At 50.3% G+C, this 27,870-nt stretch overlaps 1 protein-coding gene across 1 annotated transcript; it reads left to right on the top strand.

Moving 5' to 3' along the window:
* Window positions 1-6,291: 6,291 nt before the first annotated feature.
* Window positions 6,292-23,981, top strand: LOC114107010 (serum basic protease inhibitor-like). The gene is made up of 4 exons (XM_071607385.1): window positions 6,292-6,453; window positions 18,857-18,933; window positions 23,000-23,191; window positions 23,831-23,981. Exons 2-4 carry the CDS (start codon window positions 18,861-18,863, stop codon window positions 23,845-23,847), a joined length of 282 nt encoding a protein of 93 aa, XP_071463486.1. The 5' UTR covers window positions 6,292-6,453; window positions 18,857-18,860; the 3' UTR covers window positions 23,848-23,981.
* Window positions 23,982-27,870: the final 3,889 nt, after the last annotated feature.

Below are 27,870 nucleotides of genomic sequence, written 5' to 3'. Positions count from 1 at the left end.
AAGCCCGCCCTGCCCCCTCCTTATGCAACCAAATCCCTGTAAAACACGTCCCTGGGCAGCGGCCTCCCCCGCTCTGCCTTCCATCTCCCTCTGACATGTGGGCGTCATCCTGTCAGGAAGCTTGGGGTTCCCCTCCACCCCGACCACTGAGTTCCCCTGGGTGGCAGTTTGGCCTAGGATGCCCCTCGACTGCCTGTTTGCTTTTACAAAGCCAGATGGCACCCTGCTGCTCCTGGGAAGCCCCCTCCCGCTGCAGCCGGCTGCCAGAGCCTCTGCTCCCTGAGCCCCACCTGCCCTCTGCGCACTCCTATCACCTGGCTTCCCTTAGGCGGCTTCCTGCAGGCTCAGGGCTGTTCTTCCTCAAGTACAATCAACCCGCAGTGGCACAGGCCCAGTGGGGTGTGCTTTGCTGGCCTGGGGAGGGGGCGGGGCTCTCCGGAAGCTCCCCTGGGCAATGCTGCTGTGGAGGTAGTGCCCGGGCTTCTATAGAAACCGCACGGGCACTTGGGTTGCCTTGGAGGGTTTTCCGCAAGCCCCCAGAACGGAGGCCATGATGCTTGTGTGTGCATGTCTGGGGAGGAAAAGTGGCCTGCTCTTCTAGAACACGGCAAAAGCCCCTTGATGGAGTCGCTTTCACCTGAGTTTACTGGCCAGGTAGTAAATAAGCAGCTATAAAAGGTGGGAATGCAGGGGTGGGTCACCAGAGCTCAGTGGCCGGGCAGCCTGCATATGTGGCATGTCTTCGGAGTCAGAAGAGCAGAGTCAGGGCCTGTGCTTTCACCCCCGTGGCTGTTAACCCACCCCCACCCCACCCCACCCAAGTCAGTCCCTGGAAACAACCTCAGCTGCCAGGTCTGATGTAATCTACATGCGGGCGGCACCCACATCTCTTTATTTGAGCTGAGGATTGAACCCAGGGTGCTCTACCACTGAACTATACATCCTCAGCCTCTTTTAAAATCGTCTCTTGCGCTGGGGATTTAGCTCAGTTGGTAGAGTGCTTGCCTCAAATGCACTAAGACCAGGGGTTCAATCCTCAGCACCACAAAAATAGTAATAATAATAAAATAATTAAAAAAATATTCTCTTGTGAGACAGTCTCACTAAGTTGTTGCTGAGACTGGCCTCAAACTTGTGATCCTCCTGCTTCAGCCTCCCAAATTGTGGGATTACAGGCATGGGACATTGTGCCCCACACCCACATATCCATTGTGTAGACCTCCTCCCTGAGCACAGGATCCATGTAAGGGCATTTCAGTGTCTCCTAAACTGAACTCATGATGTTCTCTACCCCCACTCCCAGCCACCTCCTCTCTTAATGGCAACTCCTCTTGCCAGCTTACCAAGGGTCACCTTGGGTCACCCTGATCCTTCTCTCCTACGGTGCGAGCGCACCCACCTTTAAAACCCATGCAGAATCCCACCCCTTTGCCCCACTCCCGCCATCAAGTCTTCAAGGAGGTCTTCTCTGGACACCTAGACACAAGCTCAGCTTCCCTCTGTTCCGTGCAGCTCTCCACCATCAAACATGCTGTTTATTTATTAAATACACACTCCAGAGGGCAAGATTTTTGTCTTTTGTGGCTATGTGTCTAGAACAGAACCTAGCATGTAGTTTGCATTTCAACATTGGCAAAGGCGTGTGAACTACGTGTGAGTCTCACGCAGTACCCTTGCTGCTGAGCAAGCCAGGCCACCCCTCGTGGGGTTCTGAGTCAGCACTGAGACCCTCTCCTATCCCCACTCTCGGAGCTGGGCATTTTCTTTGTGCTCATTTAGGGCTCCCCAAGTGTAAGTCTGGCCGTGGCTGCTCCCAGAGGTTGGCAAGGGCCCAAGGTGCTGAGGCCCAGTCAGAGCCCCGTGGGGTGGAGCTGTGCACCCTGGTGGGTGGCAGTGCAGGGAGGAAGGAGCTTTTATCCCCTGAGGGCTTCCAGGGAAAAGAATGGGGAATAGAAGTGGAGTTGCCAGCCGAACTAGGGTCCCCCTCGGCACCCAGGGCAGTGCCTTGTAACCAACTGCTGTTCCATCTGCTGGACAGGCCCACGGGCACTCAGTGCATGCCCACTGGGACACTTGCAGGACACCACAGTGGGTGCCCCATGGATTATAGGGATAGAGGGAGAACCCCGCACCCAGGGACCCCCTCAAGATTCAAGAGCACAAAATGTGTTGGTAACAGACGGGACATCTGTGCTACCTGGCTGTGTGTCCTTGGAGTTGGGGACAGCTGGCAGGCCAATGTCAGCCAACAATGGTGCCTGTCATTTACTGGGCATTTACTGTGGTCATAATAAAATAAAAGAGGGCTGGGAGTGTACCCCGTGGTAGAGACCCCGGGTTCAATTCCCAGGACTACGAAAAAGAAAGAAAGAAGGCTTCGTGGAAGGGGGAACAGCACTGGCCACGCGGGGAAGCTGGGAATGGGGCCCTCCCTCCCTCCCTCTTCCCAGCACTCCTTGCTCCAGGCGGGGCTCTGTCCTTCCGCCCTGTCCTCAGTGCCTGGCCGTCCCTGCCCACTGCAGGGGAGAAGCCTGGGGCCAGGGCCCTCCCAGATCCTGCTTTAGGGGGCCTGGGAAGGGGCCCTGCTGCTTCCTGGGGCCCCCAGTCCCAGAGCCCCAGTGTGGGGGGGTCCTAACACCACCAGGGGGTAGCTGTGGCCAAGCCACAGGGGACTCAGCTCAGTGGTAAACACTCCTGGGTTCAATCCCTGGGAAAAGAAAAAAATTAAAATAATAATAGGCTGGGAAGGTAGCAGTAGAGTGCCCCTGGGTGGTGCAGTCCCCAGGGGCACAGAAATAAACAAATGCAGATAAATATAAACACACACACACACACACACACACACACAGGCTTTCACTGAGCCAAGAAACCTGCCAGGCCAGACTGGCCGCACCCTCAAGATGGAGGAATGGACGGGGGCTGGGGATGTGGCTCAAGAGGTAGCGCGCTCGCCTGGCATGCGTGGGGCGCTGGGTTTGATCCTCAGCACCACATACAAATGAAAAATAAAGATGTTGGGTCCACCAAAAACTAAAAAATAAATATTAAAAAAAAAAAAGACAACCCAGATAGTCCTGGATTGAGAAAAAAGTGTTTAAAAAAAAAAAAGATTGAGGAATGGACAAAAGCCGGGGTGGGGTGGTCAGGAGGGTGTAGACTGAGACTCTCACATCTGCCTGTAGATGCCCAATGTGTGGCTAAAAGCAGGATTAAAGACTTGGCGTCTCTGCCTCCATTTTGTGTCCACCTTCTTTGCTCTGAGTCACCTTGGATTCCCAGAACCAGGTCGAGGTCGCACCCAATTAACAGCTTGTGCTGAGTGGAAATGACTCCCCGAGGCAGGAGCAGTTTTCTTATCTGGGACAAACCCCACCTGGCCAATCCTGAGATAACCACGGCCAAATCGAGCTGATCGAGATCCTCTGTCTGGGCAGCTGTAAAAAGCCACCAGTTTTTCGACCCCTAACCCTTGCCCTCACTCCCCTTTCTATGAACCCTTCCAAGGCAGGGCTAAGGACTCGGTCCCTTTGTCCTCCTGGGGCAACTGTGCTGGCCCAAGTTCCTTTCCTGCTTTCTGCCATGACCTCTCCATGACCTGATTTCTTGGAGCCCCAGAGTCAGGCCTCCGCTGAGGATCCCCTGACAGTCTTAGGTGATCCAGATGGGCCTCTGGCAAACCGCGGAGATAGCAGGACACCTGAAGGACGCGGGTGGGAAGGGCACTTCAAGGACACCAGTGACAAGCTGGAGGATGTGGCTCAGCAGCAAAAAAAAAAAAAAAAAAAAAGAGGGAGGGAAAAAGTCACCGAGGACATTGCCAAGGACAGAAGTGTCACGGATATGACAGTCTGGAGTCCCTGCTTGTGGCTTCTGGTATTGCTGCTTCCTTTTCAGCAAGGGGACATGGTTGCTGTGTAGGCTCAGAGGACTGGGTTTGAGGGAGATGAGCACAGTGGCCGGGGCAGTCCTCAGCTAGGTGTCAAAGAATTATATAACAACGACACGTTGTTCAGCCTGAAAAAGAAGAAAACCCACACACAGATGAACCCTGAGGACCTGAGTTCACTCTGGGTGGGAAGGAGTCCACCTGGGCCTGCCAGGGCTCCCTGAACTGCCCCTCCTCTCGCACACCCCCTAGACCTGTTTCCCGCTGGGCAGGAAGAGCCTCCCAGGGCTTGAGCTGCAACCAGGTGGCACAGAGCAGCAGGCCAGGCCCTGGGGACAGACTGCAGGCTTACAAGGTGGACACCCACCGAGGGCCTAGAGGGTCAGGGTGAGGGCTCAGCAGGTTCGATTACCCATTCCTGACCCCTGAGAGGTGCGGTACCTGCGAGAAGTTTTGCAGGACAGACCCAAGGTCGTTGCGGGAAGCTGCAGGCAGGTACCGCAGCTTTAAGAGCTCCCAGGGCCAGTCCAAGAAGGTTAGAGGGTGGCTCCAGAACGGGCCCTGGGCAGGGACGGAGGCAGAGTCAGGCTATAGGGTCCAGGACTGTGCAGGCGTCGTCTTCAGGTGCTCTTGACCTTGGTCTAATGGAGGGGACGGTCGGCCCCCTTTGTGGATGGTCTACTGGTGGCCCCGGAGCCAGCGTCAGCTGAATTGTTCACCCAACCCCCAACACCTGGGTCCTGCAGGCCTCCTGGTCGCTGTCACCGCCTGGTGATCACTGCCACCCATCCTGAGACTTCCACCATCTCTGCCACCACGGCCATCCCCAGTGATCCTCTCATCGCCATCTCAGCCCCGGCCACCACCACCACAGATTTTATTTATTCATCATTTATTTCTTGTGGTGCTGGGGATGGAACCCAGGGCCTTGCACATGCTGGACAAGTGTCCTACCCCTGACTGCATCCCCAGCCGCATCACCACAGATTCTAAAGGCCTCCCTGGGTAACTCATCCTACTGTCTTTCTATTTGATACCAAGGATTAAACCCAGAGGCACTCTACCACTGAGCTACATTCCCAGCCTTCTTTTACTTTCTTATTTTGAAATAGGGCCTAAGTTGATGAGGCTGGCCTCAAGCTTGTTACAAACACGCGCACCCCAGTCCAGCATGGGTACAGTGTTCTGAGGTACCACTTAACCTCTGAGTCACATCCCCAGCCCTTTTTAGTTTTTATTTTGAGACAAGATCTCGCTAAGTTGCTTAGAGCCTCTCTAAATTGCTCAGGCTGACTTTGAACTTGCGATCCTCCTGCCTCAGCCTCCCGAGCCACTGGGATTACAGGGGTTCACCACGCACTGACCCTACTTTCTCCCTACCTCCACACCACCACTCCCCACAGCCTTGCTCCCCATACACCTCCAGCACCCTTGTCACCACTGTCCCAGGTCACAGGTTGCTCATTCCCATCACTGCGATCGCTCCCGTATTAACATGATCATCTGTGTCATCGTCACCACCCTCACCAACCCGCCTCATACCCGGTCATCCTGTCACCACTGTTAATCTTCCTGCCCTACAGGAGACTCACTCTATGGGGAGTCCTGTTGATCAATAGCCAGGTGCCCATCCCAGTGACCGGGAGGCTGAGGCAGGGGGATCCCAAGTTCAAAGCCAGCTGAGCAGCTTAGTGAGACCCTGTCCCAACATAAAAGATAACGGGGGTGTGGCTCCGGGTGAAGCCTCCCTGGTCAATCCCCAGCGCAGGCCCTCCAGCCTCTCTGTGGTGGCCACCCTGCCAACCACTGGAGCCACAGTGCTCCCCTACTCACTGCGTTGACATTGGAGACACATTGGCGGGCCACATGACAGAAGGGGGCAAGAGGGGACATCTGGATAGCTTCTGCTCTCCTGAGATTGGCTGCAAGGGTAAGGAAGGACAAGGACTTCCGTCAAGTGGCCTTTTAATGAGCTGGTGTAGCACTTTTTTCTGAACCCTCTTCTCCCTAAGCGCTGGCCTAGATGTTGGCACACTTTGCGTTATCTCAACAATCCAAGGGAGGGCTTTGCTGCCCTCACTCCACAAAGGAGAAAACCGAGGCTCGGAGAGGTGATTCTCCAAAAATCCTAAAACCTATAAGTTGGGGGCTGGGGTTTGAATCCAGATCCAATTCCTACCCCCACCCCAGCACCCTTGAGGTCTTTTCTGAAACTGCCAGGCCCACTGGGCAGAGGCAGGGCAGAGGCAGGGCAGAGGCAGGGCAGGGAGCAAGTTGGCTGCTGAGCCCCACAGTGCCCCACGGGGCTGGGAGGATGGGAGGCTGGGAGGCTGGGACTCCTCGGTCTGCTGCTGCCCTGGGCTGGGGAGTGACTTGGTTTTCATTTCTTGGTGAGGAAGCATCTGGGCAAGTGTGAGCTTGGGGCAATTGGACTTCTGGTCTGGGGGACTGTGCACCTTGGAGGGGTCACGGGGGCTGCTGAGTGAGTCCCCTAGGACTTGGTCCTCCTCTGGAATACCTGTCTTCAGCCTCGTCACGGCCGACTTGAGTCCAGAGGCCTTGGACTGGTAAGTGACCCTCTGAGGCCTCCGTTTCCCCATATGTACAGTGAGTGGGTATGAGGATGGCCTCGGGCCTTAGCCTAAGCAACTCCATTTTAAAATCTCCACTTTGAAACCTGCGGTCTCACCAGGCACGCCTGTGGAGCCCTCCAATAAGATCATCAGGCAGAGCCCTGACATAAAAAGTCACTTCTCCCCACCCTGACAGCTCAGATGAAGTCTCTGCTGTCCTTGCCGCGATCAGGAGAAGAGGCAGGAAAATCAGGGTGGGGACCACCAGAGGATGCTTTAACCCCAGGGCAAATGACACCACTGAGCAGTCCAGTAGCAGCTGATAAGGACTGAAAGGGTGGTCAGAAGGCCCAAAATTCTGTATAGATGATGGAGCAGATGAACAGGTGTTCAGCCAGCACCACTGAGCCCTCCCGCTGAGAGCCTGGTGAGGACCTGGACTGACATCCCAACTCTCATCATCGTTTGCTGATCCTCTGCACCTTCCTCTCAAACTCTGCGGCCACACCTTGACCCTGGTGAGAGCCACGACTTCTCCCTATGACCCTCTCCTCAGCCGGCTGTCAGCCCCACCCCAGGAGAAGCCTGCCTTGGCTCCTGACCTGATCACCATGACCTGATCACCGCGGTCTGAGTGAGTGGCCACCTGCTGGACTCAGAGCCTAAGGCTGCAGACTTCTGATCAGACACTTGAGCTTAGCACGCAGAGGGAATGTCTGTCCTTAGCCTGTCATGAGTAAGTGTGTTTGCAGTGCCTAGAATGAATCCAGAATTGTTTGCTGTGGTTGATCATGTCTATCGCAGTGCCCAGCATTAAGGATTGTCCTTTTCTTGATTAAGAACCTATAGAGTGAAGTTGTAGTGAGTGATTTGAGTGAATGAAGCATTGGAGCGGGCAGAAGTGGTGGACAGTCTTTATTTCTCCCCTCGACAGCCTGAGTCGCACCTTTGCCCAGCGCCACAGTGGGCAGGACAAGCTGGTCCCCAACAGAACAGCGCGATAGCTCTCCACTCAGCTGTTGTTGGCGTCCACCCAGGGCCTCCTGCTAGTTGCCTCAACATCCCAGGAGGGAAAACAGCGCTTTGTCTATTGATTTATTTATTTTATTTTGAAACAATGAGTTTATTATTTAATATGAATATTCAGATCCATTTTAAGAGATCAAGCTACACTGAGTCGCAGAAACCAGGAGCGCTAACAGCTCGACGATTCCCCCCACCTTGTTCCTGCTCAGTGTGGGCAGCTCTGCCCTGGCGTTTGCTTTATTCCAACGAAGTCAATCTATACTCTTCTATGTTCCCCTTACTGCGTGGGAGAGCTGTCATATAATTTTAAAAAATGGTAATTGTAGGTGGACAGAATGCTTTTATTTTCTTTATTGATTTATTGATCTGATTGATTTTAGTTGTAGATGGACACAATACCTCTATTTTTTTTTTAATGTGGTGCCAGGAATCGAACCCAGTGCCTCACACTTGGTAGGCAAGTGCTCTATTGCCGCAGTCCGGCTGCAGCAAAATAACCAGGGGGTGACAAACAACTTGTGTACGTTGATACAGCAGGAGAGGGGGCCATTTATTGTAGGACAACAGAGGTATTTATACATTCCACACAGCTTATCTTAATTAACATAAACTAGATACAGCAGTCAACCAATAAGAAATCTCCACACTTAATGGCTCCCTGGCGTTACCTCTCAAACCACTCCCTCTGGCAAAATGCCAGGCGCCATCCTGACTTGTTTACAGACTCTAACACTCTATCACTGAGCCACAACCCCAGCCCCTTATTTATTTATTTTTATGGGTGCTAAAGATCCAACCCAGGGCCTCACGTATGCTAGGCAAGCGCTCTGCCGCTCAGCCCCAGCCCCAGCCCATCTGTCATTACTTTATCCTGAGCCCCATGGCGCTTGCTTGTCACACTTCTCTTCTCTGTACCCGGCACAGGTGGGCTGGAGGGAGGAAGGGAACGCCCCGGAAGGCCCATCTACCCCACGGCAGCCCGGACGCTGCTTTCTCCCTCTTCTAGAAATCTTAGGGGCATGTTTTATGGCCTTTCTCTGTTCAACAGCAGGGCTTTTGATAATCTTAAGTGTTTCTCTGTGAAGCACAGGGGCCCCGAATTGAGAGGGCCTGTCTCAAAGAGATTTTTGGTTCTGGCTTTTGCTTAATGAAATAAACCCCAAAGGGATTCATAGAAAACTCATAACCTTTTAGAAGAATTATACTCACGGAAGTACTGTCATCTTGAACTAAGAGGAACAGTCTGTATAAAATGAAGAGAGGCCTTTGGATACCCCCCACCCGAGCCCCAGTAAATAATGGGCAGAAGCAGAATAAGAAGGCCACTCCATCGCAGCAGGAGACATTTCTCATGCAAAAGGAATCAGGGCTGAGCCAAGAGCCCAAGCAGCAGGATGGAACCCTGACCACAGGTGCAAGATTTGACTTCAGAGTTGCCACCGCTAGGCTGGGTGCGGGGGAGCGCTCCTGTAATCCCAGTGACTCGGGAGGTTGAGGCAGGAGGACTCAAGTTCAAGACCAGCCTCAGCGATTTAGAGAGCACCCTGTCTCAAAATAAAAAATAAAAAGAATAGAAAGGGGCTAGGATGCAGTTCAGTGGTAAAGTGTCCCTGGGTTCAATTGGGCGGGGGGGGGTTGGTGGGGGAGAAGAAAAGAAAAAGAAATTGCCATGGCTCAGTGATGGCTCTGAGCTTCTCATTTCCTGTGTAAATAGGAGCCTCTATAGCGGACTCCTGTGCCTATCCCAACATTGAAAGCTGGACGCATGTGAGGCAGAGGCAGACAGCATGTGTCTTTAGGTCAAAGGTCTTCGGGTGGACAGGGCCTCTGTCACGCAGCAGAACCCAACGAGCCTGTCTGCATCTGGACTTAACGGAACTCTTGGAAGGAGTGATTGTATTTTGTATGTAAGAAAACTTTAATCTGTTGCAATTTAAAAATATGTCTGCATGGGCTAGGGATGTAGCTCAGTAGGGCAGTTCTTTTTTAAATCATTATTATTATTTTAGTTGTCAATGGACCTTTATTTTTTTTTTAATTTATTTTTTTGTGGTACTGAGAATTGAACCCAGTGTCCCACACCTGCCAGTCAAGAGCTCTACCACTGAGACACAACCCCAGCCCTGGTGACAGAGTTCTTGCTTAGCATGTACAAGGTCCTGGGTTCTATTCCCAGCATCACACACACACACATGCACACGCACACACGCGCACATATAAACCTAGAATAAAATTCTGCAAATTTTTTAAAAATTACAAACTCTTTGACATTCATCCCACTGAGAGTTGCAGTCATTCCCCTCCCCTTGAATCTGGCTGGCCTGCTGACGGCATCACCATCAACAGAATGCACTGGAAGAGGTGCTGGGATTTCTGAGACTTCCACAGGTGCTTGCTCTGGGGAAGGCTGGTCACCTTGTGAGAAGTCTGAGACCTCTGTATGGAAAGGACACCTCATGAGACACTCTGGCCAAACTTTCTAGCTGAGTTCAGCCTTTAGCCATCTGCCAAGGCCCGAGACATGGGAGAAGAGCCATCCTGGGCACTCCAGCCAGCCCAGTCACCACCTGGTGACCACCGGCCACCTTCAGATGACGCCACGAGGAACCAAAGAATCGCTTTTTGACTAACCCTAAATCTCTTCCTCCCCTCGCCTGGCCCTTTCTCCTCCTTCTCCTTCATTTTCTTCCTATTCTTTTTCTCCTCCTCCTTGTCCTCTTCCTTCCTCTTCTTTCTTTCTTTCTTTTCTTTTATTTTTTCCTTTCTTTCTTTCTTTTTCTTTTTTGGTTGTTGTTTCTGGGGATTGAAACCAAGGGTGCTGTACAACTAAACCTCATTTCCAGCCCTCTTCATTTTTTAATTTTGAGACAGAGTCTCATCAAATCTGAGGCTGGCCTCCACCAAATTAGAGTCACCGTGTCAACCTCCAACAAGATGGCGCTGGGAGACCAGGGGCTGGAGCTGACACTGCTGCCTGGGATGGGAACTATGCGGGGAATCCCTCCCAGTTGCAGGAGTCCAGGAGAGGCCCTGGCAGGATTCCAGATAAGCCTCTTGCCCAGGGACACTGGCCTGACACCTGCTGCCTCTGGCAAGTGAGTTCACCCCCTTTCCTGCAGCAAAGCCCCTGTGATCAGTGGTGAAGGGATCCCCCTCCCACTGTCTTGACAGGGTCTCAGTGAGGATAAACCCTGGCAAAGCCGCGCTGGTTGGTGGGTAACCGAAACCATGAGACCCTTTTTTATGTAACTGGGACTTTTCATTTTCATGCTCATGTTCCTGGCAGGAGGCGTGAGTATGCTAAATGCCACAGCAGACTAAACTTCAGAGGGCTAGGACACAACAGGTAGGTCATGCCTTGAAAGCTGTTCCACTACCCCTCAGCATATCAAGGACAAAGTAGAAGGCTGCTCCTCTATCTCAGCACATTGAGGACAAAACTGATAATGGACAACAATCATTCTCCGCCGAAAGGTCATGAGAATTTCAGGCACCACATTGATTATCTCAACCAAGAACCCAGGCCCATAGCTCCAGCCTCTTAGAAAGCCTAATCATCATGCTTATTCACAAAGCCCACCTTATGTAGTTTCATCCTCAATTGAGGAAAGTTATGTTAGACACTTAGGAAAGTTAAGACATATAAGGATACATTCTCCTCTTTTCCTTAAACCCTCTTTTACTTCGCATAAGGATTTATGATGAGCATAGTTGATATCGGCGGTAGTGGACTGATGTTTAGAAATTACTTTTTACTGAGAGAGATAACAAAGATATAAGAACGAGTGCACTTGACTAAGAAACAAAGAACCTCTTTGAGAGAGCAGCTCAACCAGTTTTATGAGAATAAATGTACGAATTAATTAAAGTTGCTCTATAAGACACATTTTTAGAATAATGTTACAAATATTATTCTATTTAGATTCTTGGGCTTAGAATTCTTAAGTTTTTAGTTGTAATGGATTTCTGATATGCTTCAAGAATGGTTTATAAACTTTAGGCTATTTTAAGTATAAGACTTAAGGGAACTTTTTTATTTTTTAATTTTTTTAAATTTTTTTTTTAATATTTATTCTTAAGTTTTAGGTGGACATGATATCTTTATTTTACATTTATGTGGTGCTGAGGATCAAACCAAGGGGACTTTTTTAGATGGAAATTTTACATTAAAAATAAAGTGCAGGTGTACTTTAAACTTCAAGGTTAATGATAGGCTAGGAGACTTTGAGTCTGGTTACGTAGTTTGGCATTAGTTAATAAGAAAATAATATATCTTGGGGAAAATACTACATCTTGGGAAAATCTGAAAAAGGTTACATCCTGGATAAATGTAAATTGATGTTACACTTTTCTATGCCCCTAATGATGGTTAAGGGAATGTCACGTCTTGGCAAAGTTCTGAAATCCTGCGATCAGTGACGTATTCTGAATCCACGATGATAACAATGGCAATAAAAGGTGACCCAGAGCAAGCTGCCTGAGAGCTTTAGGAGGAACGGCTCCTGTCTCATCGACGCCACTCGTCCTTCAGGACTCCCTGGACCCCGCTAGGGCAGGACCCCTGTGATCAAGGTAGCTTCATCTTTTCTAACACTTCATCTTCTTCTTCCTTATCTATCTTGTGGTGCTGGGGATGGAGCCCAGGGCCTCACGCCTGCTCCATGCTCACACGGGGCTCACGCTGGGCTCCATGCTCAGCCCCGACAGCTCAGTCTTGAACAGACTTCCCCAGGTGCCACAGAGACCCTGCAGGTCCCTGGTGGCAGCCCCCTGCTGTTCCTCAGGAAACAAACTCTTGGCTTTGGAGGGGCCTCCCTGTCATCATTTCAGGTTGACATGTGACACTGGTGCTCCTTTCACCTGGCTTCCTCTCCACTTGAGGCCACGCTGGCCCTCTGGCGGTGGCTGGTGTCACCTCTCCCCTGCTGACCAGCTCTGGACACAAGGCAGCTTCCTCCACCCCTGGGACCTGTCCCCTCTCAGAGCTGTCCCCCTCCTGGCCCTCTCCCCTCCACCTTCCTGCCTGCTGATGCTGCCAGCTTAAAGGTCACCTCCTCTCAGGCTGCACCTGAGCCCCAATCTAAGTTGTAACCCCATGAGTCCTCTCCGAGGGTCTTCTTTTTATCTTTTAAATGCCATGATTTGTATTTACATGAGGGTCAGGCATTGTTGTTTGATGAATGACCTCCCCAGCTGGACTCCAAATCCCACAGAGCTCATTCAGGATCCTATCCCAGTGCCTACCACAGCATCGAACAAAAACAATACCTGTGGTTTGTCTTAATTAGTAAAAAATACTTTGGTGGGAAGGATTCCAACATAGGGACCAAAAAAAAAAAAAAAAAAATGTAGCGCTATGTTAAAGGAAGGAAATATAAATTATTAAAAGTTATGGTATTAGTGTAGTAAGACCATGGATCTCGTTCTTTATTTTTTATTTTAGCTTGTTTAATCGTTTATGATTTTTAAAAAAATGAAAAACATTTAAAACAAATTTGTACTATATAAAGTTGAGCTTTCATTTGAAAAATCTTAGCTGGGCCCAGTGTCTCAGGCCTATAATCCCAATGTCTCAGGAGGCTGAGGTAAGAGGATCACAAGTTCAAGGTTGGCCTCAGCAACTTAGTGAGACCCTGTCTCAAAATAAAAAATAAAAACGGCTGTGGCTGTAGCTCAGTGATAGAATACCATTGAGTTCAATGCCCAAGGCCACACACACACACACACACACACACACACATACACGCACACACACAGGAACAGTAGAAGAAAAAACAGTAAAGAAAAGAAAGCAGTCCCCACTGTATGGTCTTATTTACTCAAAAAGCATATAAAGAGGCAGATACCTGGAAGAAGAGAACTGTTCCTCTGGGTGTCTGGAGTGAGTGTCCAGTGAAGGGGTGCTCTTGGGGTGCTGCTGATGGTCTGCAGAGTCACTGAGATATAGATTTATGCACACTCTTCTGAATACATATTATATTATGTGTCAGTAAATATGGGGGCAGCGGGGAAATTGACCTGTCTCCTGCGGCATTGGAATCTTCTATCTTCTGACCTCCAACCCCATGCGTGTGTGTGTGTGTGTGTGTGTGTGTGTGTGTGCTGGGGATGAAACCCAGGGTCACTGGACAACTGAGCTACTTTTTAAACATTTATTCCTTAGTTGTAGGTGGACACAACACCTTTATTTAGTTTTTGCGTGGTGCTGAGGATCGAACCCAGGGCCTCACGCATGCTAGGCGACACTTTTCCTCTGAGTCCCAGCCCCAGCCCCAGCCCCTTTAGCCTCTTTTTAAAAAAAAATTATTTTTTAAATTTTTTAGAAGTCGTTGGACAGGATCCTTTATTTTATTTACTTATTTTTATGTGGTGCTGAGGATCGAACCCAGGGCCTTGCACATGCTAGAGTAGAGCTCTAATGCTGAGCACAACCCCAGCCCTAGCCTCTTTTTGTTTTAGGGCAGGGTCTCACTAAGTTGTCCAGACTTGGGATCCTCCTGCCTCAGCGTCCTGTGTCTCGGGGGTACTGGGTCTGCCTGCTGCTATGCCTTTTATTTTATTTATTTATTTATTTATTTATTTATTTATTTGGTACCAGGGATTGAATACAGGATGCTTTACCTTACCATTGACCTATTTCCCAGCCCTTCCTATATTTTATTTTGAGACAGAGTCTCACTGAATTGCTCTTCAAACTGTGGAGCTGTGGAGGCTGGCCTCAAAATTGTGGTCCTCCTGCTTCAGCCTCTGGAGTGACTAGGATTACGGGTGGACACTACCATGCCTGATTTAAGGGATTAAATATGCTATAATAAAGAGAAAAAAATGCCATGATTTTACTAGACTAATATAACAATTCAAATATTTTATCTTCCTTTCCTCCAACATATCTTTTTTGCTTGTCCATTTGCTGACTAGCTTCCTCCCAAAGTACTCTTTACTAACAAAGGCACACACAAGTATTAGTTTTGTTAGATGCTATGGTAGATGCCAGGGGTAGAATCCTAAATGAGCCAGATACAGCCCCAGCTCTGTGGGATTTGGAGTCCAGCTGGGGAGGTCATTCATCAAATAACAATGCCTGACCCTCGTGTAAATACAAATCATGGCATTTAAAAGATAAAAAGAAGACCCTCGGAGAGGACTCACGGGGTTACAACTTAGATTGGGGCTCAGGTGCAGCCTTAGAGGAGGTGACCTTTAAGCTGGCAGCATCAGCAGGCAGGAAGGTGGAGGGGAGAGGGCCAGGAGGGGGACAGCTCTGAGAGGGGACAGGTCCCAGGGGTGGAGGAAGCTGCCTTGTGTCCAGAGCTGGTCAGCAGGGGAGAGGTGACACCAGCCACCGCCAGAGGGCCAGCGTGGCCTCAAGTGGAGAGGAAGCCAGGTGCACCAGGGTACCAGGTGAAAGGAGCACCAGTGTCACATGTCAACCTGAAATGATGACAGGGAGGCCCCTCCAAAGCCAAGAGTTTGTTTCCTGAGGAACAGCAGGGGGCTGCCACCAGGGACCTGCAGGGTCTCTGTGGCACCTGGAGAAGTCTGTGCAAGACTGAGCTGTCGGGGCTGAGCATGGAGCCCAGCGTGAGCCCCGTGTGAGCATGGAGCAGGCGTGAGGCCCTGGGCTCCATCCCCAGCACCACAAGATAGATAAGGAAGAAGAAGATAAAGTTTTAGAAAAGATAAAGCTACCTTGATCACAGGGGCTTTGCTGCAGGAATGGGGGTGAACTCACTTGCCAGAGGCAGCAGGTGTCAGGCCAGTGTCCCTGGGCAAGAGGCTTATCTGGAATCCTGCCAGGGCCTCACCTGGACTCCTGCAACTGGGAGGGATTCCCCGCATAGTTCCCATCCCAGGCAGCAGTGTCAGCTCCAGCCCCTGGTCTCCCAGTGCCATCTTGTTGGTGGTTGACACAGTGACTAATTTGATACTTTCACACATTTTAAGAAGAATTCGGCCCAGTGCAAGTGGCACATGCCTGTAATCCCAGCCACCTTGGGGGCGGAGGCAGGAGAATCACAAGTTTGAGCCTGGATAATTTATAGAGATCCTGTCTCAAAACATAAAAAAAATTAAAAGGGGACTAGAATTACAACTCATGACACAGTGCCCCTGGGTTCCTTCCCTAGCACTAAAGGAAAATAAGAAAAGAGAAGAATCATCAGATCCCACAGGAGACATGGTTAATTTGGCTTCCTTCTCCCTGTGCTTATTGAAGTAGAATGTCACACGTGTGTGGCAGAGTATGCATAAATGTGTAACTCAATGAATTTTGCAGACTGTCACCAGCGCCCTAAGAGTACCCCATTAATTGGACTTTCACCTCAGACTCACAGAGGAACAGTTTTCTTCTTTTAAATGTCTGTCATTTTAAATGATTTTGAGCAAATGAAATCATACAATGGAAACTGCTTTCTTTTCTTTCTTTTTTTCTTTTACTATGTGTGTGTGTGTGTGTGTGTGTGTGTGTCTGTGCTTATGCCTGCGCACCTCTAGGGACTGAACCCAGTGGCACTCTATAATTAAGTGACATCCTCAGGCCTTTTTACTTTTTATTTTTTGAGACAGCTTCTCTGTGAATCTCTCAAGCTGGCCTTCAACTTGCGATCCTCCTGCCTCAGTAGCCCAAGGGGCTGGGATTACAGACACTACACCCCAGTCCAGCATGGGTACAGTTTTCTGAGGTACCAGGGATTAAACCCAGGGGCACTTAACCACTGAGTCACATCCCCAGCCCTTTTTAGTTTTTATTTTGAGACAAGATCTTGCTAAGTTGTTTAGGGCCTCGCTAAATTGCTGAGGCTGATCTGGACATCCTTCTGTCTCAGCCTTCGGAGTCGCTGGAATTACAGGCGAGAGCCGCGGCCCCTGTCATCAAGCCAATAAAAATACACACACACACACACACACACACACACACACATAGTTGTATATATATTTAGTTGTTGATGGACCTTTATTTCATTCATTTATTTATATGCGGTGCTGAGAGGTGAACTCGGTGCCTCACACGTGCTTGGCAAGTGCTGTACCACCCAGTCCCAGCCCCAGCCCTCAAGCCAATTTTAAAAGAATGCAGACGAAGAGATCTTTGCAGACTCGGGTCCTGGAATGCCGCGTTCCTTATCGTATCTTCAGAATCTTTCCATTCCGCACCCGGCCCCATGCAGGCGCAGTGATTTCCCTGTTAATCACGGTTTCCTTTCCATTGCAAAGAATAGAAACGGGCTCGAGAAGGCAACGGGGGGGGGGGGGCAGGTTCAGGGGCTCTTCAAACTATTCCACGTGTCCCCATCCCCGCCCTTGGGGAAGGGACCTTCGGTGGGACGAGTAACAGCTCTTGGAACACGTGCTCAGCACCGCACGCCCTCCAGCTGGGAATGCGGCCCAGCCACCAGCACTTGGGGCTGGGGGAAGGGGCTTCCAGTTTATGGCTCCCTTGGAGCCGCAGGAGGTCCGGACCCCAGGGGCTCAGTGAGCAGACTCTCCCGGATCTCCAAGGTCAGGCCAGGCCCCAGCCTAGGAGCGCGATGCAATTCCAGGTGGGGTCCCCCCCGCCGTCGGACGGCACCGTGGGCAGCTTCTCAAACTGGAGCTGGACACTCCCCTGTGGCGCCGGGCGTTCCGCCAGTGTGGGCTTGCGCTGGCCGCGCCTCTTCCCTGAGGTCCCCCATCTGTGTCCGGAGAACCCCCTGCCGGTTCCCTGTGGCTGATTCACTGGCTGATGGGAGTAGTAGGCAGAAAAGGATGGTGCGTCTCAGCTCTGGGGGCCGTTGTGGGGTCTGGCTTCCAACTACCCCCCACCTCTTCCTGGGCGTACATCTACCCTGGAGAGAAAAGGGGGATCCCTCTATCAGATCTGAGTCAGGCCCAGGCTTTCCTGCTGGGAACTGGTGTAAGTCATGGTGAAATGTGAATTACGGAGCTTGGACTACCCAGAGCATTCTCCATTCCTTAGTCTCAAATACTCGTCATAACTTTCCTAAGAAATAGGTGTTGATTTTGAAAGCAACCTCGTTTTACGTACGAGGGAATGGAGGCCCCCAGACAGTCATTTGCCAAACCCAGGTCCACTTTACTGTGAATGAAACATGTGCTCTTCAACCCGGGCAGGCCCCTGCGTGATACTTTTTTTCTAGCATAAGCTAGGAATTAAGGCATTTCTCTTCCAAGAGTGTTGGGGATTAATCAGTGGGTCTGGGTGATTCAGATGGAGACCCGAAGGATCTTGAAGGTAGCTGGGTGGGAGTAACATTGTAATGACCATTTAACTTGGGCGCAGCACAGGTGTGCAATCCAGGTACAGTGAAATCTACACAGTTGCTTAATTCCCTGAGGAGGTAGGGGCTACCTCCTTCATTGTTGCAAAAGAAGTCGAGTGACTTGCACTGAGGTTTCAAAGAAGCAGGGTAAAGGTTCAGGCAGAGGGGCGTTTCAGTGGGAGAGAGAGATTCTGGGGTTCCTTTGTGACCCATCTCTTCCTGATCTTGCCTCCTCTTCCACTTTCCCCAGGTTCCTCCAGGGTCCTGCAGTTTTCCAGAATGTGGGAAAGGCACCTTCTCTCTTTCTGAGGGGGATGATGTGTACTGGGGATTGAACCAGGGACACGTTACCATTGAGCTACATCCCCAGCCCTTTTTATTTTGAGATGGGGGTCTCACTAAGTTGCTTCGGGCCTCACTAAATTGCTGAGGCTGGCCTGAAACTTGCAATCCTCCCACCTCAGCCTTCAGAGTTGCTGCCTGGAAAGCCACCTTCTCTCTGTCCACTCCTTTGCCCACCTCTGGTCTCTTGCTCCTCAAAGTACTGCCCAGCAGCTGATTCTTTCTTTTCTTTTCTTTCTTTCTTTCTTTCTTTCTTTCTTTCTTTCTTTCTTTCTTTCTTTCTTTCTTTCTTTTTTTAGTTGTAGTTGGACACAATACCTTTGTTTTATTTATTCATTTTTATGTGGTGCTGAGGGTCGAACCCAGGGCCTTGCACACGATAGGCAAGCGCTCTGCTGCTGAGCCCCAGCCCCAGCCCTCCCCCCAGCCCCCCCCCCCCCATCAGCAGCTGATTTCATAGGAGAGGAAACTGTGGTTTCTGAGGCACATGTGGGGAGGGTAGCAGCTCAGGCCTAGCCCAGAGGTTGCACTTGAAGGAAATGCCAGGCGACTCACCCTGGTACTGTGTGCAAAGCATGATTGTCGAGCCTTTTGGGGAAGCAGGCGAGGCAGGAATGCTGGGCAGGTGGGAGATAAGGCAATGGGTGGGTGGGACCCCAGCTCCTCCCCCTTCTGCTCTCCTCCCATCACATGAGTTCCCACCCCTCAGCTTGGGTATGAAAAGCTGCCAGTCCCAAGGGTCCCACAGCAGCCTCCCTCCTCCTCCTCAGGAAGATGAACCGGCTCTGTCTCTCTGCGGCTCTCCTGGTCCTCCTGGCCATCTTGGTGGTGGGCACCCGTTCCCAAGGTAAGTCCTGGCTCACCTCTCCTAGGAGGTCCGTAGGAGAGCCTGAAGGAGCAGGGTGTGTGTGTGTGTGTGTGTGTGTGTGTGTGTGTGGAGTCAGATCTCTCTGGATTGTTCTTGGGGAATTAGGACGTTTTAAACCCATTTTGTCCCAGATGTGGAATACCTATAAAAACAAATTGAGCAACAGATATACCACTTATGGTAACTCTGAAATAATTATTATGTTCTTAGAGGACTATTCTTTGTTTTTTTTTTTTTTTCCTTTTTGTACTGGGGATTCAACAAGGGGCACTTAACCACTGAGCCACATTCCCAGCCTTTTAAAATATTTTATTTAGGGACAGAGTCTTGCTGAGTTGCTTAGGGCCTTGCTAAGTTGCTGAGGCTGGCTTTGAGTTTGCAATCCTCCTGCCTCAGCCTCTGGAGCCATTGGAATTAAAGTGTGCACCACCGTACCCAGCCAGGCCATTCTTTGGAGAAAAGTAATAGGTGAATTATTAGAGTTTTGAAAATACTTTTAAATCCATGTGAAAATGACATAGATTTTGCTGCAAAAGTTACTTGTAGATGTTCAAAGGAACAAACTAGTACGTACATAGTGGACATGGAATACATAAGATGTATTCAGGAAAGTGTTCTCTAGGTTTTCAGCTTGATTTCAAGGATTTAGTTGTATTTATTTTTGTTGTTTGTTTTTGTTTTATTTTTGATATCTAGGATAGAACCCAGGGATGCTTTACCACTGAGCCACATCCCCAGTCCTTTTTATTTTTTATTTTGAGATAGGGCCTGCTAAATTGCTTAGGGTCTAGCTAAATTGCTGAGGCTGGCCTGAAACTTTCGATCCTCCTGCCTCAGCCTCTTGAGTTGCTGGGATTATGAGTGTGTAACAGCGCCTGGTTCTTTGTATTCACTGGGATAACATACAGTAATGTAGCTAGGGGTGGGTGGTCCAAGCCTGGAATCCCAGTTGCTCTGGAGGCTAAAACAGGAGGATCATAGGTTCAAAGCCAGCCTTAGCACTTTACTGAGACCCTGTCTCAAAATAAAAAAGTAACAAGGGCCAGGGATATAGTTCAGTGGTTAAGCACCCCTGGATTCAATCTCTCATACCCCCCACCACAAAAAAAAAAAAAAAAGATAAAAAAATCCATATATAGGGCTGGGGTTGTGGCTCAGCGGTAGAGTACTCGCCTTGCATGTGCAAAGCCCTGGGTTCGATCCTCAGCACCACATAAAAATAAATAAATAAAATAAGGGTATTATGTCAACTACAATTAAAAAAATACTAAAGAAAAAAAAATATAAATTCCCCCCCATTCAATACCAGGTATTGAACCCAGGGGTGCTTTACCACTGAGCTACTTCCTCAGCCCTTTTTTACTTTTTAAATTTTGAGACAGAGTCTCACTAAAGTGCTGAGGCTGGTCTTGAACCTCTCACCTCAGCTCCACAGTCGGTGGGATTCCAGGTGTGCACCACTGTGCGGGGTTCCATCCTATGTTGATGCATTTGTGTTCAAACGTTTGTAGAACTGAAAATGTAGGACTAATGGGCTTTAACTCCAGGGCTTTAGCATCATGACTCTAAAAAGTTTACCAGGGCTGCTGGGCACGGTGGCACACGCCTGTAATCTCAGCGACTGAGGAGCTGAGGCAGGAGAATTGCAAGATCAAGTCCAGTCTCAACAATTTAGTAAGACCCTCAGCAACATACAGAGACCCTGATTCAAAAAGAAAGGGCTGTGGATATAGCTCAGTGGTAAAGCACCCCTAGGTTCAATCCCCAGTTTAAATGCTTATCAGATCCTGGACCCCTCTCTGAGAAATTGTCTGTTCCTGGTCTTTACCCTCCCTGGCCTCGGCCCCTTCCCTGAAACTCCCTGTGGTATAGAAGAGTAAATATTTAGTTTCAGTTCCCAGTTCCTGGCATGTGCCCCTGGAACTCTTGGCATTTACTGTCCTGTATGCCACTGTGTGACTGAAGGGAGGCCCTCCTCCCCCGCGGAGTTCCAGACCAACTTGGTGATCAGAGAGCCTGAAGTTTCAGCCCTACCCCTGATTTCCAGGGAGGCGAGGGGGCTCCCAGATTGAGTGCAGTCACCAAGGGCTGATGATCAAATCCATCATGCTGCAGTAATGATGAATAAACCCCTAAAGGATGGATTTGGGGAGCTTCCAGGTTGGTGAACACATCCATGCGCTATGCGGGAGGTGCGCCCTGGCAGGGCATGGAAGGCCTCACCCCCCACAGATCTCTTCATTTGGGCTGTCCCCGAGTTGTGTCTTTTATAATAAACTGTGACAGTAAACAAAGGGCCTTCCTGAGTTCTGTGAACTGTTCTAGAGAATTGTCAAAACTGAGATGGGTTGTGGGGCCCCAGGTTGTCTAGCCGGTTGGTGGATAGTATGATCAGCCCCAGGAACTCAACTGGTGTCCGGGACCGCTGGCTCAGGACGGTTAACTTATTACCTGGGGTCACGCAGCCATTGAGTGGCACCTTAGAGAACATGTAGTCTGGGGGTTCCCATGTTGCTTCCAAGCCCTACGGTGTACCCAGAAGGGAAGGGGAGGGACAAATGGGGGCGGGGGCTAGTGAGAATGCTGAGGAAGGGGCTCTGGAGCCCACATCCAGGGACCTCCAGACAACTTTCTTGTGGTCAAAGCTCATTTAAAAGTGAAGTTTGCTGCTAAAAGGGTTGACTGCCACACTCAGCGTGGGCTCTACTCCTCCCCAACACAGGATGTCACCAGATACAGTGTTTTTCTTAGTCCAAAGTACACTGCAACCATTTTCCACTGTCAAATAGTCTTCCAGAATATTATTTATTTATTAGTTTACAAAGCTTGTAATATATTTTGTAATATTTACTTTTTGAATTATAAAAAAATATATACTCATTATAATAGTGGAAGAGAGTAAGATATAAAGAATTTTTTTTTTTTTTTAAACTGGGGATTGATTCCAAGAGTGCTGTACTACTGAGCCACATCCCCAGCCCTTTTGATTTTAGTTTTTGGTACCAGGAACTGAACCCAGGGGTGCTTAACCACTGAGTTACATCCCTAGCCCTTTTTAATATTTTATTTAGAGATAGGGTCTCGCTAAGTTGCTTAGGACCCTCACTGAGTTGCTGAGGCTGACTTTAAATTTGTGATCCTCCTGCCTCAGCCTCCTGGGCTTCTGGGATTACAGGCATGCACTACTGCACCGGGCTCTTTTAAAACTTTTAATTTTATTTGTGTACTGGGGATTGAACTCAGGGGCACTCAACCACTGAGCCACACCCCCAGCCCTATTTTGTATTTTATTTAGAGACAGGGTCTCGCTGAATTGCTTAGAGCCTCACTTTTGCTGAGGCTGGCTTTGAACTTGCAGTCCTCCTGCCTCAGCTTCTGGAGCTGATGGGATTATAAGTGTGCATCACTGCGCCTGGCTAAAACTTTTCAAATGAAGCAAACATGAGCAAAAGTAAAGAGAATAGTATGATAAACCTTTATGAACCCATTATTCAGCTCAAATAATTGACATACAAAGAATACTGTTAATATATATATTCTCCTTTTTTTCCTATATTTTCTGGAGTTTTTAAAAATAAAATCTCAGGGTTTTTTGTGGGGGCAGGTATCAGGGATTGAACCCAGGGATGCTTAACCACTGAGCCACATCCCCAGCCCTTTTAAAAAATATGTTTTTTTGTTTTTTTTTTATTTAGAGACAGGGTCTCACTGAGTTGTTTAGGGTCTTGCTAAGTTGCCAAGGCTGGCTTTGACTCAATCCTCCAGGCTGCTGGATTTACAGGCATGCGCCACTGCGCCCAGCTCAGGCATCATTCAAATTAATCAGCAAATGCTTCCCTGAGGACGTATGGTTTATTTTACATTATCACCATCTCATTGCCATACCCAACAGGATCAATAATAATGTCCCAGGAAGCAGGTTATCGCATTTCTACCCTTCCCCCATCCCTGTTGCTGGACTTGCCAGGTTTCTGTCACTTGCTGTGTGCCTGTTGCTGTGTGACCATCCTTCCTAGCTGACCGAGGGCCTTCTCTGTTCCTGCAGATGTGCCGCCGGCCTTCTGCCTGGAGCCTCCCTACACGGGCCCCTGCAGGGCCTCGATGAGGATGTTCTTCTACAATGCCAACTCGGGACACTGCGAGACCTTTGTGTACGGTGGCTGCAGGAGGAAGAAGAACTCCTTCCTGAAGGAGGAGGAGTGCATGCGGGTCTGTGGGGGACATGGCCACAGCGCTGGTGAGGCTCGCGATGGGCCGAAGGGGGGGTCTGGGGAAGGAGGTGGGTGGGGGACCCCATACGCCCCACACCTGCTCAGCGACTCTCAGCCTCCGGGGCTCTCCTGCCCTTGGAGGAGGAAGAGGCGACCTGCCTGTGAACCACAGACTGGCACGTCCTCCTCGGTCAGCTGGGCAGAAGGTCACTGCCAGAAGTGCCTCGACAGAATCCCCACCACCTCACCTGCTCCCCTGTCCCTGCTCAGTGGCTCTGCGCCTTCCCTACCCCGGCTTGGAGGATTGCTCCCTTCTTGTGGGTCCCCTGATGGGCGAGCACCTGCGTGGCTCATTTCTGGGGTGGCCTCGACCTGTCAGGTGCAAGGATCTGTTCAGGATCCTTGGCGCAGAACCCCTTTCCTCTCCCCAGGGGCTCACTGTTCCGATGCTGCCGTGTCCAGTAGGTTCTAAGCACCCGATAAGAACCGTGTGCCTCTGTGTTCTTGATCCCTCGGTTCCCAGCACAGTCCCAGGCACAGAGGAGACAGTCCCTGTGTATTTGTGCAGTGGATGAGTGAGTGAGCATGTCCCCTGACAGGACACTACAGGGCCAGGGGTTTGCCTGCAGGCCCCAGCCCTAACCTTATGGTCACCTCTTCCCCAGATGGCATCCAGCTCTGAGCGTCAGCCATGGCGAGCGGTGGTGGCCCAGGCATCTTCCAGAAAGAGATCTTCCAACCCCTGTGATGTGGGACATATTTGCTGTCTTTGTGACTTTAGATGCTCTGGCCTTATATTAAACCAACTGCAATGGATTCTGTTGTTTGGTGCTTTAATCAACGGCAATCTGCAAAAATGGTGGTGTTGCCCGTTGTTCTGCTGAGCCCTGCCAGTTGTGGGAGGCAAACCCCATACAGTGTCATCTGCTTCTTAATAGAATCCTGTGCTACACAAAAACCTGGGTGATGCTTCAACATTAAAGCTTTATTTTATTGAACCCAGGTTGCTGAATCACTGAGCCACCTCCCCAGCCCTTTTTATTTTTTTTTATTTTGAAACAAGGTCTCATTAAGTTGCTTAGGGCCTTGCTAAATTGCTGAGGCTGGCTTCAAACTCGTGATCCTCCTGCCTTTGCCTCCCAAGAATCTGGGATAACAGGCATGCACCACTACACCCAGCATGGTCTGTTTTTGTACCACTTATTTTTTGGTACTGGAGACTAAACCCAGGGGCACTCTTATTATGGAGCTATATCTCCAGCAACTTTTTATTTTTTATTTTGAGGCAGGGTCACTCTAAGTTGCTGAGGTTGTCCTGGAACTTGTGATCCTACCACCTCAGTCTCCCGAGTGTCTGGGATTACAGGAGTGCCACCTTGCCTGGCTTATTTTATTCATTTATTTATTTTTTTTAGACCGGGTCTTGCTATGTTGCCCACCTGGTCTCAAGTGATCCTCCTGCCTCAGCCTCCTAAGTAGCTAGGACGACAGGCATGCACCACTGTGCCCGGTTTCTCCTGGAATCCCTCAAGGAGAAAGGAAGGAGCCTGAGGCTCAGTTGACCCCCGCCCCCCCCCCCCAGTTCCCTGAGGTTGTTCCTGTGTGTGGACAGAGTAGGGGTCGGTCTGGGTAGTGACCCGCTGTTTAAGTCCCATCCATCCCAGTTGCCCATGGAGCTGGGTCCGTGCTTGGCACTTACAGCCATCATTTCATTGCCTCTCTCTGAGGAAGGGTGTGATATTGTCCCTGGTCTACAGAGGTGGGTGTAGAGGCCCGAAGCTCTCACAGTCCGAGTACTAGTTTCCCAGCGCTGCCATCAAAAGCTGCTATCAACGGAGTGGTTTAAATAACAGCAGTTTCTCTCATGGTTCTGGAGGCCAGAAGGGCAAGGTCAAGGTGTTGACAGGGCCCTGTTCCTTCCGGGGGTGTGGGGGAAAGGTCTGTCCCAGGCCTGTCTCCTCGCGGCAACATATCTGGAATCTTTGCAGGATGAGAAGACACCCTGTCTGTCTCCCCTTTCCTCTTTCCACAAGGACACGTCGTGTTGGATGAAGGCCTGCCCCAGTGACTTCATCTTAGCCTGACTACCTCCATAAAAAAGCCCATCTCCAAATAAGGCTGCATTCTGAGGGCTGGGAGCTAGAACTCCACTCTTTCCTTTTTGGGGGCAAAAAATTAAACTCACAGCAGTTAAGTGGCAGAACCCAGGCTTCTGTCCTTTGGCAGGAGAAAGGCTGCAAAAGTTGAGAGCTCATGTGCCCCAGCGAGGCTGTAAGCAACCTAGTGAGACCCGCCTCAAAATAAAAAAATAAAAAAAAAAAAAGGCTGAGGATGTGGCTCAGTGGTCCAGTGCCCTTGGGTTCAATCCCTGGTACTGAAAAAAGAAAAAAGAAGGAAAGAAGAGAAAACAAACAAATAGCACTTTAGTGTCACCTCCTGGAAGTGCACCCCAGGAAGATCCCGTCCCCACCCCCAAGAGGGCCACAGTCTAGATGGGTCCCAGACTTCCTTAGGGGGACCTAGTGCGTCAGTGATAGCCTCAATCGGGTCCAGTTCCTGGAAGAACCGCCCACCCCATTGCCTGGCAAATTTGTGGGGAGGTGATTCTCTTTGGGACAGATACCCCTTCTTCGGCCTTTAAAGAAAGGCACTGCCCACCCCCTTGTGGCAGCAGAGGGAAGTGCAGCTTTCGCCCTCACCCAAGCACATGCCCCGCCTACACGGGAAGGTCTAAGTCTTTGGGGAACTGCTTTCCAAAGACTTTCTTTTTTCTCAACATTGGGTCTTGAACCTAGGGCACTGAGCCTGGTAGGCTAGTGCTCTACTGATGAGATATATCCCCACCATTCTCTTTTCGATAGAGAAATTGAGTTTATAGATCAAAATCCATATGAATAATTAATGTAAACTATGCATTCACCCACAGTCAACAGGACAGACGAAACCTCTGCTCTCACAGGGTGTGGTTGCTTGCAAGAAAGCTGGTCAGCACTGAGCAGATGATTACTAATGGAGAGGCTGATGGGTAGAGGGAGCCCGCGGTGGGCGAGCTGCAGGAGCTGGCTTCTGCGGAGGGAGGCGGCATTGAGGGTGGGCGAGCGGGAAGACGCCCCTACAGAGCTCCCCCTGCTGAGCCCTGAGGCGAGCGGAGCAGAGACGGAAACTCAGCAGCCATGGGTGGAGCACAGGCACGGACGGGGGAGCAGGAAGGTTAGGGTTAGGGAGAGGTGGATCAGGAGGCAGACGTGGGGGGCAGACGGCTGGAGCCTTGAGGGACAGACCAAGGTCTGGGGTTTATCTGAAGGAGGAGAAAGCACCTGGGCGTCCTGGGAGAATGTTTCTGGTGAGGGATGGAGGGCAGGGGTGGGCCTGAGGCACCCTGGACTCCGCAGAGGTGGGGAGGAGAGTCAGGGGTAGAACCCATGGGCTCTGCTCAGAGGAAGAGGAAGGAGTTGAGAATGGAAAATGAGAAGTCTTTGCAGGAAGGACCAGAGTTTAGTTCTGTGCGTGTTGAGTCCGTGGTGACTGAGGAGCATCTGCGAAGCAGTTGGGGGACATTGACTGGGCCATCCCTATGTTCAGTGAGTATTTATTAAAGAGAGTATTTATGTGGTGGTGATTGAAAGCACAGACCAAGGCGGGCGCAGTGAGTGGCCCGCGCCTGTAATCCCAGCAACTCGGGAGGCTAAGGCAGAGGGATTGCAAGTTCGAGTCTAGCCTCAGCAACTTATGTGAGACTCTCAGTAGCTAAGTGAGACCCTGTCTCAAAATAAAAAAAAGAAAAAGAACTGGGAATGTGGCTTAGTGGTAAAGTGCCCCTGGGTTCAACCCCTGGTACAAAAAAAAAAAAAAGAGGCCCAGACGAGGTTCCGAGTCTTGGCGATTGTGCCAAGAAAGTGCGCTCCAGGAGGCAGAGACCCTGTCTGTTCACTCCGGGGCTCCGCTTCTCCTCATCACTTGCCTCCCCTGTAACGTGGAGTGGGGATGGTGGCACTTTCCTCTTTGGTTGTTTCTGAGCCCAGGAGGGGTTCACGCAGTTCATGTCAGACTAGAATAGTGCCTGCCCCAGGGAGGACTCAGCTGAGCTGGGCATACCTGGCCGGCCCTGATTCCTAGGTCACAGGTGTGAATACAGCATCCAGGTCCCCACCCTCCTGGCTGACATTCCAGCAGGAGAGAGTACCTAAGTAAGGGACAGTGACACATGTTTCCTAGGGACAGCCGCTGGGGACTGACCGGCTTAGGCAGGAGTGAGGGAAGGAGCCAGGTTCCTGGGGGGTGCCAAAGGGAGAATGAATGCCAAGGCCCCAGGTTCCTTCTCGGGCCTGGGAGGGAAGGCAGGCAGGGGGCTCTGGAGCGCAGTCAGTGCTTCCCATGGTGGTTCCAGATACAGTGAGAACCCCCCAAGGGCGGGAGCAGGAGTAACGTGATCTGATTTGTCAAACATCACTGACTGCCTGGGAGAGAGGGTGGACACCACGACTGGAGCAAGTCTGGAATGGCCGCGACCTGAGACTCCCCTGTGCGCACGGCTGGGCTGGAACCAGGAACCCAAGGTCACCTGAGATTTTCAAATTCCGTTTTACAGTCATGCTTCTCAGACAAGTTTGCGGCAAGCACCAAAGATAACTCCCTAGCACTTGTTGTGAGCCTGCACTCTGCTGCCGGGGACTGGTACCTGCTCAGCCTTTGTTTTATCCTCTGT

This window comes from Marmota flaviventris, chromosome 2, assembly GCF_047511675.1.
Source record: "Marmota flaviventris isolate mMarFla1 chromosome 2, mMarFla1.hap1, whole genome shotgun sequence".
NCBI classification, from domain to species: Eukaryota; Metazoa; Chordata; class Mammalia; order Rodentia; family Sciuridae; genus Marmota; species Marmota flaviventris.
The sequence above is the reverse complement of the archived record's forward strand: the minus strand, read 5'-3'. Positions and strand labels throughout refer to the sequence as shown.